Genomic DNA, 11786 nt, shown 5'->3' on the forward strand with positions numbered 1-11786 from the left:
GCTTAATCAAATAAAATTTATCCACGCAAATGTTACAGAAAAGTAAATAAATCAAGTTTGCCAAACTTAATTCAATTAAATGAATAGAATTAACTCAATTTTTTTTTTGTATGCTGTATTCTTATTCCACTCTGGAAAAAGGTTTAAAATTTGTTCACCCTTCACATCCATGATGACTGTAAGTTAGCCAACGGCCAGCGCTGTATTTTTACTAATGCCAACAGGTGAAATGTCACATTTCTTTGCTAAAATTCTTAATTTTCTTTTTAAAGTTTCCCCTTTAAGAAACATTTTTGCATATTTCCTATTCAGTCGGTTTGTATTCTTGGGGGGAAAAAAGACAATATTCACACATCTATAAATAACATCTTTTTTTAAGATGCAAACTTTGATGGAAAACAGTCTTTGGTTTATTTTATTTACTTGTAAACAGGATTAGAAAAACAAGGTGCGATCAGAGGTCAGAGGTCAGCTCTAGACACGGATAAGGAAGCCCAGGTTGAGGCTTGCGGGGATCTGGATGGTCTCCAGAGCCACGGAGGAAGGCGTGAACGGGAATGTGACAGAGAATATTTTCTTGGCGTCCATCATCAAGTTGGACGACTCAGCTCTGTCTTTCAAAAGGTTCTAAAAAGGAAGAAGAGAAAAGAGTTAATGAATTATTACATGAAGACTTCATAATAAAAGACTAAAGATTAAAACAGTGGTGCCCAAACTTTTTGCCCCCCTAAAATTGGCAAATTTAAACTACTCACAAACCAAAAAATTCATAAATATAAAATCTACAGATACATGAAGCTTTGAAACATAAAAAAAGGCTTCACATTAAAAGAAAAACAAACAATTTACACATTTTTGGGGTCATCAGTTACGAGTTAGGGCTGATTAAAATCATTTCAAAGGTCACAAATGGCCCTCGGGCCACATTTTGGACACCCCCGTATTAAGACCTTACTTTAATGGTGGTGATGAATGTGTTTGAAACTCTTTCTTCAAACTCAATTACTGGAGTGTACAAGGTCAGGATTTTAACAATCTGTTAAAAAAAAAAAGATAAGAGTGAATTGAGTTGTATTTATTTGTGTAAAGATTTAAAAAGCTGGGATGTTTTCTGATGCCGAACCTGTGCTGTGGTGAGGGAGGAGCACATGCTACAGATTGCTTTGGCATCAGCTTCAGTGTTTTTCTTGATTTGTAAAAGCTGTGCAGCCTGAATGAGAGGCTCCAGAGTTTCCTTTGCTCCACAGCCGCTCAGCTCCCTCTCTGACAGCCACTCATCCAGCTGCCAAACGTTGTACCTTCACCCAGAGAGGAGGACAAGACACACTTCAGATTAAAAGTGAAAAGCACTACAAGGAGTTCATGTAAAAGGAGTTTTCATAAACAAAAGCAACGCGAGGAGGAAAATTATTCAGAATTGCAGGTTTTCTACAAATTCAAAACAAAAAGGTGTAAAATTTATCCTCCTCACTCTGCTACTTCTAACTGAAAGTGGATATTAGATTTAAAATTTAGGTTTCCAAAGCGGCTCCACTCACTCGCTCTTTGGTTACCTAGCAACTCACTCACGCTTTGGTTACCTAGCAACAAGCTGGCGAGTAACTAGCGCAGCAGCAGTTTAAGGTTTCACCAAGGTGTCTCATAACTGACTAAAAAAACAATTAATGATGTTAAATTATTGGACGTTATTATTGGAAATTTTATTTGTACTATTTTCTCCATGAGAATATCAATACATATCAATAAATAAATAAATAAATAAAAAAAGTAAATGTGTGTAGTTTAAAATCACGCTTTGTTTTTTAAAGTAATGCCGTCTTGAAAAAATACTGTGCACTCGCAGCCATAAAGGGACTTTATAAAGTATTAAATAGTTTTCTTTTTAAATCATAAACATTATTAAAATATTGCAGTCTAGTCTATATTGCCCACCATGCTTTGCTGGCTTTAGCATCTCAGGAAGTTAAAGTCTATCCAACTGGTCAATATACATCATTAGCAGCAGAATTTGACAGAGCTCTAATTTTTATGGGTATTGTTAATCCAAATAATGCATAAATCTCTCTTCTGTTGCCTCCTTCACGGTTAGTTTTAGAAAATAAGAAAGTGTTGCTGTGATTACCTGATCTGTAGGCCTTTTCCCCACGAGCACATGTCTTTCCTCAGCAGCAGGTTGTTAAGTGTCACGGCGCTGATGATGTAAAACTGCTGTTTGACCACCTGCTTGATGATGTCAGAGTCCATCCCGTGTTGACTCATGGTGGTGTGGAAGAAGCTGAGACGCTGCAGGAGGACCTCCACTGTCAAAGCTTCATCAGGGCAGCTGGGGCTCCTCTTCCTCAGGCCTGTTGGTTTGGAGCCTAAAACTCCCTGCTCTGCCTCATGCTCCAGCATGCATGGTACTACAAAACACAGCAGTATGATTTTAAGACATAATGCCTTGAAAGAGTATTCACTTTGACATTCAAAAATGGCCCTTAAAAAATGGTCAAGTTGAGACCAATGGACCAGACTGAAACTTTTGATAGAAAGAAATAAAAGATACAAGAAAAAACAAACAAATTATTGGGCTAATTTTAATTTATGATGTGATTAATTGATTTATTGCAACAAGCTTAAGTTTGGGCTCAGGTCTTCTTACTTATCAGGGGTAGCAGGATGTTCTCCATGCTTTTGATGATCTGACGGTAGATTTGAATGGCCAGGTCACCAAAAAGCTGATGGTACTCTGTCAGCTCAAAGTTAGCCAGGCATTGCTCGTTCTGCTTAGCAGTGTTGTGCACCATAAACACCTGCAGGGAAGATTAATTACATGATTATGCAGCTTTATTTAAGACGCAGGTAAATCTTGATGCTCACCTCATCTCCACTGTACTGCTTCAGACAGTGCATTAACCGGCACGTGTTGGCCAGCCAGAACGACACCACCTCAAAATCATTTCCTTTTCTCTGCACGGACAAAATCAAGTCAAGCTTTTTTATAAAACACATTTCAGCAACAAGGCAATTAAAAATGCTTTACATCATAAAAACGTCGTACATCACCAATTATTAAATAAGAAAAACAAAAACAGTTTGTCAAATTAAATCATCAAAATTATCAAGCAAATACACATCAAGTTACTACTACACTGCAAAAGTACAAAATCTTACCAAGTACTTTTGTTCTACTTTGAGTGTAAATATCTTCAGACACTAGAAATAAGATAAAACTATCTTATAAGTAACTTTTCACCAAGGTATAGGAGCTGGTTTTAAGTCAATAAATCTTCAATTTTGATTAAAAAAAAAAGTTCCACTAGCATATTTTTTTCACTTGTGGAGAAAATGTCTTGTTCCAAGTGAAATATTGATACAATTTTAACAATATTAAGGAATTATTGACTTAAAACAAGCTTTCTGTCTTGTGAAAACTTACTTGCAAGTTATTTTTGCCTTATTTCAACTGTAATAAGATATTTGCATTTGAAATTAAACAAAAACACTTGGTGAGATTTTGTGTTTTTGCAGGGAAACCAAATTCAACTCTAAACAGGGGAAAGGAGAAGCCTTGATTTAAAGGAACTCTGTGTTTCGGCTGTTTTGCAGTTTTCTGGAAGTTTGTTCCAGATTGGAGGAGCATTGGGTCTGGTTCTACTGGGAGCCTGTGGTGATGTGCTTTACCTTCCTGGTTTTAGCATTGCAGTAATCAATGCGTCTAAAGATAAACACATAGATCAGTTTCTCAAAATTTTGTTGGAAATCAGTCCAAATTAATCTAAAAATAAACCCTGGCATTTGTTTTTCAACTAAAAACTGTTAAACTGTGTCGCGTTTATCAAGGTTAAACGCGGCACCTTGATGACGCCTTTGATGCTGCTGATTGTAGAATTGAGGAGAGTGCTGAGTCTCCTGTCGTCGTTCACGCTGTCTGCATATCGAAGGCACATGAAGATGATGAAGGCAGGAAGCCCTGGAGTGAAGCTGACTGCGACACCGCGAGGCTTCAGATCTGTGAAAATCACCACAGTCACTGAAAACCAGAAACATCCTGACCTACTGTTATCACATGAAACAGACGGGTTGTTGGAACAACGCGCACCTACGACCAGGTTCTTGAGCAAATGACCCGTGTCGTCCTCCTTGAACTCCAACATGCCCTGGAACTCCTTCTCCTTGCGTGCGATGTGCACCGGTCGGACCGGCATGCTCGTCTCAGAAGAGCTAATCGTCTGACGAGCGTTCGCTAAAAATAATATGAGAACCAATCAGATCACTGCCAGGTTGTAATTTTTTAACTGTCATGTCAACAAATCAAACTCTGACTTTAATCTGAGAAAAAAAGTCAAATTCCTTTTTTATTATTCATTACTGATGCTAAAAATAATGCTACTAATAATAAAAACTAAAATTAATAATAATAGCAATGATAACAGCAATAATAATAATAAGTTATAAGCAATAATAATAATAAGTTATAATACAGACATAATACACTACACAGGATAAGTGACAATTTGATAAATTTTGCTTGACTTTTTATCCAGATTGTGAATTTTTGTAAAATATGGGTTCATATTTTCAAATGTAGTACGACTGGATTACCTTCTAAATCTTCCACTTTTTTCATATACAGCTTAAGTTGTTTTTTCAATTTGCGTATTGTTTTATCTTGTTTCTGTTGTTGCTCCATTCGTTCCTGAAATTAAAGAAAAAATAAATTAATGATGAAATCTGAATTTTTATCGACGTCTTACTTCCATTGAGAAGAAACAGCAATGATGGACACATCAGAACTTGGTTTGAGGTAATTAGAAAGGAAGAAAGAGCGATCACAAATCCAGAAAACAAACCCACCAGATTCTCAGTGGTGAGCCGCGTTATCTCGTGCTTCAGGCTTGCATCTATTCGGGCATCTTCGGGTAAAAGGAGGCTCGTAGCCAGCAGCTTTTGTTGATGCTCCTTTTCAGACCTCAGTTTGTTCATCTCCTCAGTCAGCTTCCTGTACTTCTCACTGTGAAGACACTCCTGCTCCTGCATCTGGGTCTCCAGAAGCCTGCAGGATGTTTGGATCGTGATCAGATCCAGGGTAGAAAACAAAGAGCACACTCACTCAGTTTGTTCTAGTGTTTTATCATGCAAATAAACAACAAACAACATACACACACAGCGCTGCGACATTCTATGTCCACAAAGATAAAACCAAAATTAAAATGTGCGAAAAACCAACCATTAAACTCAGATATGAATAAAATATGTACAAAATCCTAGAATTTTCTTTTTACGATGGCTATAAACTAGCGATGGACAATAAGTCAATAAGATATATCATAATAGACATTTAATCAGTATCAACAGATAATGTGTCTGATAGAATATCCAATGATTTCACAGAACTGCACAGCATTCTGGGAGATGTAGGCAGAGGAAAGGCTTTAGCTGCTTAGCCCAGCTAAGCAAGATTGGTGGAATCAACTGACTCACTCATTCTTTGGTTACCTAGCAATTCAGTCACTCTTTGGTTACCTAGCAACTCAGTCACTCTTTGGTTACCTAGCAACAACCTGTTGAGTAACTTGCACAGCAGTAGTTTAAAGTTTTGCCTCTGTGTCTCAAAGCTGATTAAAAACTAAAAACAACAGTGTAGCTTGAAAACTGGATAAAACAGAAAAGGTCACAGCACCAGTTTTGCAGTATTTCAGATATTTAAGACAAAAAAATAAAAAATAAAAAATCAATAACTATATCAACTGATAGGAAATGCTTATATCGTGTTATGTTTTTCAGCCATGTTGTTACTATAAAGCCTAATAAATGTACAGGATATTGCATCATTACCTATTTGTCTCTTTCAAGCCTTCATAAGCAAGCCACAGCTCCCCATCTTCATTCAGGGTATGAATATTAGTGGATCTGAAGGAGAAGCATCAGAAAGTGACTGCAGGCATTAACATCTCCAATTAGAAAGAGTTGAGTTCCCATATAAGAAACCAGAAAAGACAAAGGTAGTCTTAACAGCTGATTTACTGGGAAGAGAGATAAATGGGAAGAATCCTCAATTATTTTACTGTTGCAGACAAAAAAATAACACATCATTTTACAAGCAGTTATTTACACTAAACATCTTATGAATAAAATACATTAAGGAAAACAAAACATCAAGATTACATATTGTCAACTTTGTTTTTCTTTGCTTTGTTTTCTCAGTTTGATCATACTTAAAATCTGTTAGCAGCTGAAGCAGAAACACACTAAAAGTTACTGAATTGTTTTACATTTTCACGGGTATGGGGGGTGCTCCTCTTTATTCACATGTTTCTAAATAAAATTCTTTCTAAATAAAATTCCTAACCTCAGATGAAGTTCAGTCAGTTTCTGCCTCTTGTCATGTTTTAATTTAAAGCTAGAAATCCTAAGAATGATTTCTAGCTTTAAATTCGTCAATACAACTCAATTAAAAACATACATCTTGAAAGTCTCAATAATTTGGGCTGTATTATTTTTACGTAAGAATAACATTTATATGGTATACAAATTATTCTGCTCAGTTATGGTTCACACATCTTAGAAGACAGAACTTGCACAGTTCGTGGATTTCCTTCAGGTGCATTTTTGCTTTATTGATTAGAAATTATTTGAGAAATTTTTTGGCAGGATGCAGCATAAAAACAGAGCCAAGTGGTTCTTACCTGTCAGAATCTTGTAAATCTTGTAATGAGTGGATTTCACCGAGATCCAGTTTCACACTTTCTCCAAGTACAGAGTCCTGGAATTAAATTATTATTTAGACAAAAAGTTCCTTTATTAATTACATTTTAATATGATTATGAAGAACACATGCAGTGCATGTAACTTCTCACCCTGTGTTTAAGAGCTTCCTGACGAACCATATGTGAACGGAGGAGCAGCACCTCCTCTTTCCGCAGCTCCAGCTCCTCGTTGGAAGAACTGAGTTGTTCCAGCAGAATGTTGTAAGGCAGAGAGCCAGCAGCAGGGGGCGCCAAATCGCTATTCTCACTGGTCAGAGACTTCCGCAGTTCATTCAGATTCTGCTTCAGTTTCTTGTTCTCCGACTCCAGCTCTTGCCGCTACATTAGAAAACAGGCTGAAGATCAAAAATCTAGAACCATTTTTTGGTTTTATGCATATTTCAAATTCAGTAATAAGGAAAGTCGCACCTTCAATTTTTCTACGTCCAGTTCTGTCCTGCCAAAAGTTGTCTGTATCTCCACTTCCTTGTTTGTTTTACAGAAAAATATCATGTAAGATTCAAACACCAAACAGCTGAACTTTAGATAAATATTTATAGAGGCTTTTCATACTTTTGCCTTTTCTTGTTGGGCCTCCTCTTTTTTGCCCAGCTTTTTCCATAAAGATCGATTTTCTCCCTCCAGCTCCTTCACCCTTTTCTGAAGCTTTAGAAGAATGGGCAGGTCCACTTTAGTCTCGACCTCATCCTGCCAAAATACAGGCAAACTTTAATTAGATTAGACAGATCATATTAATTTAACTAAGGCACTGGACTGCTAGAGGATTAGAAACACAGATAAGTAAAGACAGAACTGCAGTAAATTACAAAAAAATTTCTATTTCCCATATTTTTTGTGAAGCACAAGGAAATGTTTTCTACTCCATCGTGCATAGTTCACATCAAGCAGTTGTGATATTTATAGAACTTGAACAGAAGCTGTGTAATCCTATTTTACAGTCATGTAAAAAAAAATAAAAATACGTTCATTTCTAGGGTTTTATGTGCTCTTTGGCAGATTATCTGCTCTGGAGCATTTAGCTGCATATTAAGACCAAAAACATGGACCAATATTAGTAATACACTGCAAAACACTTCTTACCTAGTGCATTATTCTAATTTATAGTTAAGTAAGTAATGTAACTAAGTAACCAAAGAAGTAAAGTAAGTAAGTAAGTAAAGTAGGTAAGCTAGCCAAGTAAAGTAAGTAAGTAAGTAGGTAAAGTAGGTAAGCTAGCAAAGTAAAGTAAGTAAGTAAGTAAGTAAAGTAGGTAAGCTAGCCAAGTAAAGTAAGTAGGTAAAGTAGGTAAGCTAGCAAAGTAAAGTAAGTAAGTAAGTAAGTAAAGTAGGTAAGCTAGCCAAGTAAGTAACTAAGCAAGTTAGTTAGTTGGTCCTTTTTTTCCCACCAGGCAAATAAAGGACAAAACATTAAGAATTAATTTCATATTTACAATGCTATCTTGAAAGTGCACAATTCTTAAAATGGGATAGTACAACAATGTTTGCATACAGAAAGGAGAAAAGAAAACTTTAACTTTTTTTTCACAATATTTCTTATAAATTACCACTCAATTAAGCTAACCAGGATTTTAAACATTTCTTTATAAACAAATCATCTAAATCTTATCCATGAAATCTGTCTGAAGTCACACTTGTACATCTGCAGATGATGAGCGTTTTAAAGATTACCTCTGCTTGAATGGCGCTGTCTTCGTCTTCAGTGGAGCTCAGGATTTGAGAAAACTCAGATGAAATACTGCTGTAGTTGGAGTCTGTCCTCTGGTGACTGGACTGGTTTGAAATCTTATTAGGGACAAAAAGGAACATTTAAGATAAACAAGATTAATATTAAAATACAGCGATGTCTACATAGTTCTGGAATCCATTTATATTTCTCAAAAAATAAGCTTCATAAAAACTCAATTAAGAGTCATGCTTGAAAAATTACTAAATAACTCATCTAAATAAAGAAATTTCATAGTTTGACAAGTGAAAACAAAACTATAATATAACTTAGTCAAGTTACTTGCTAGAGGAAGCAACAAACAGCTGGGTGAATCTTGGATTGAATACATCAGTTTTAAACTTTCTCTATTAAAACAGTTTTTTTATTATCATTTGGAACTGCTACCCAATTTATATGACCAAATAAAATTTGATATACAGTACAGTTCAAAAGTACTCATACCACTTTTTCACATCTTGCCATGTAACAACCACAAACCTCAGTGTATGTTACAGAGAACACAAAGTAATAGACAATCGTGACATGAAAATTTACATTTTGGCTTACATGCAAAAGACTATTCTGGAAAACTAACTCTGAACATCACCATGGTGAAGCATGGTGGTGGCACCATAATGCTGTGGGAATATCTTCTTCACCAGGGACTGGAAAGCAGAGATAAATGGAGCTAAATATAAATCATGGAAGAAAACCAACCTGTTATAGGCTGCAAAAGACATCAGCCTGGGTTAGGTTCACACCTAAATGATATCAGAATCTGGATTGAAATCTNATTTTGTGTTTTTGCAGGGCTGAAAACTGAGCATTAATAATTCTGCAAGACACTGAAGTAAGGAATAAAAATAAATATCCTTACCACAGTAGGTATAGATGATTCTGGACTCGACAAATCGGACTTTGAGGTTGTGCAGGACCGCAGGTTCATGCAGGTAGCTGAGAGCCGTGAGGTCGTTCTCCCCTACCAAGATGTCTGGGTTTCTGAGAGGGGGCAGTTTGGGCTTGGAGGGGTCAACCGGGTGGAGGTGAACCTGCAGAACGATAAGTCAAAGGTCAGCTGCTCATTTTCACATCTAGGGATTCATCGGAGTTGCATGTAGACATTTTATTTGCTCACAGTTCCGTCTTCGAGGAGTAATTCAAGAACATTATCGCCCGAGTGGAAGTCTTGAGTGATTTCAGCCGATTTCCACACTTGTTCTTCATCTGGTATCCACACTCTGTTATACTGGAAGAAATGGGTTAAAGAGTGAAAAATAATTAAGATTTTTACATAAAGTAAGCATAAACGTCACTCTAATTGTACATACATGTTTATATTTTCTAAAATAAATAAATAAAATAAAATAAATAAAATAAAAATCCACGATGCGTTACACTCCCTCAACACTGGGAAAGTTTCCATATGTCTGTGAAAACGTCAAATACATCAAACATATGTTAATATGTATAAAAATAATAAAGAGCTGACTCTTACCTTTGTGTACAGTTCAGATAAAGCCATGTTTGAGCTTCACTTTGTGTTTTTTAGCACCTGCTGCTTCCCTGTACTTTCTCTCCAAGTTGCCATAAAGTCCCTGAGAGACTGCGCTTGTTTCCAACAACCATAAAACAATCACCGAACAAGTTTCACAAAGTAGGATCGCGCTTCCGGGAAGGGGTTTCACAATAAGAGCCCCACTAAAGGTACTAAGATACTTTAAAATAAAAACATCACGACCAAATCCATCCATTCATAGATTGGGGGTGTGGATATGTCAGTCACAATTTTTTTTTCTTTATTTTTACTACGAAAAATACAACTGCAAAAACAAAGAGTATTTGAAGTATAACAGTGTGGAAGTACCCAAAGAAATTGGAGGTGATGCTTGTTATAAAAAGTTAATCACTGGTTGGATTTTTTTTTTTACTATTATCATTATGCATAAATATCATGTACAAAACAGCAGTATTTTGGCATGTTTGTTTAAATTTTCTCTGTAAAGTATGTTTACCACCAAAATAACTACTGTAATATCTTCTTGTATGTATTTGGATATATTACATCTGTCATTTTAATTTATTTTTAATATAAAAAAACAATGAAGTTACATTTACTCAATTACATTTTCTTGAGGGAAAAAGTATCTTTAGGAGTATTTTCACTACACCATAACTTTGATTTTACTTGTCTTATATTATTATCATCTCCTTAAAGTCACCAGTAATAATAAACTAAAATTTCTGGACATTCTACCTAGCAGTGTAAGTAAGTTTACCAACAGAAGAGCAAACCTGTTTGGGCCAAAAAGACACTCAAATAATATAAATGTATAAAATATACTTTAACTATTGAATTCATGTTTTATGCTTTGTATAAAATTTGTCATTTTATATTGTTATTCATTTGTATTATTTTTTCATTTTAGTGTTTGAAATTCCCAAATTTGAATGTAACTTAATATTTTTTGTCTCTTTGATGAGATTGTAAAATATTAAATACCTTGTTTAGTCCTTTCTTAACTCAAGTAATTTTTTGAGTAACTTTTTACTTTTGAGTTAAAATATTTTGAAGTAATTTTACTCTAATACAATTTACCCACCTCTAGTGATGCTTCCTTAAAGTCTAAATATCAAATTCTTCCTTTGCTTGATCAGTCATCAAGGAAGTTGATTACGGAATCCTGAGCTTTATTTTGAAACTTCCAGGAAAGTGTCGTCTTTTCCTGCCCGGCTTGTAATTCACCTGCTCGGGACTTTGGCTGTCTCCGCCCCCTCGGTCTCGTGACAGGCTTGTCCCACCGTCTGAGGGTGTGCTCGTTTTATCAAGGATCCTCGCCACTAAAGAAACCGGATGCAAACCTCTATGACCTCGGTACATTCACGAACACTTAGGACGTAGTTTTACACCTGAACGGGTTTAATCATAAATATAAAAGCTGTCAAAGTCTCAAAACAACCGTGGATAAGTTAGTTCACATGGAAACGGCAGAAGGAAGACGTTGGTTGGTTAATCATATATCAGCATGGAGATAATTAAACGTAACTTTAAAATTTATGCAAATTTTATACATTGTATGCAAAATGTGACGTATTTAGCATACAATGTCACTGTAAAAATATGATTTTTGGTTTATGTTTTTCAATGAGAAAATCTTTGTGTTTTGAAAATTGCAAGTAGTTTAAATAGTTGGGGAAAAATTGACAAATTTGTCTTTAAATTCAGATATACAACAGGATGCTATAGTAGGTTATAGTTGAGCATAAGAGAAAGAAATTTTAGCATTCAAATTAATGCTTTAAAACATTTCAGATAAAATAAAATTAATATTTCTC

At 35.5% G+C, this 11786-nt stretch overlaps 1 protein-coding gene across 1 annotated transcript; it reads right to left on the reverse strand.

Annotated features, from left to right (window-relative positions):
• Positions 1–378: 378 nt before the first annotated feature.
• Positions 379–10088, reverse strand: LOC103155686 (unconventional myosin-Va-like). Its single transcript, XM_007577451.2, has 20 exons — positions 9949–10088; positions 9589–9699; positions 9331–9502; positions 9056–9141; positions 8417–8530; positions 7302–7436; positions 7158–7214; positions 6840–7067; positions 6669–6745; positions 5818–5892; positions 4837–5035; positions 4585–4678; positions 4082–4225; positions 3837–3991; positions 2860–2949; positions 2642–2792; positions 2123–2402; positions 1124–1298; positions 956–1036; positions 379–627 (listed from the first exon to the last, which is right to left on the reverse strand). Exons 1-20 carry the CDS (start codon positions 9973–9975, stop codon positions 475–477), a joined length of 2604 nt encoding a protein of 867 aa, XP_007577513.2. The 5' UTR covers positions 9976–10088; the 3' UTR covers positions 379–474.
• Between the last annotated feature and the right edge of the window lie 1698 nt (positions 10089–11786).

Source organism: Poecilia formosa, unplaced genomic scaffold, assembly GCF_000485575.1.
Source record: "Poecilia formosa unplaced genomic scaffold, Poecilia_formosa-5.1.2 Scaffold442, whole genome shotgun sequence".
NCBI lineage: Eukaryota > Metazoa > Chordata > Actinopteri > Cyprinodontiformes > Poeciliidae > Poecilia > Poecilia formosa.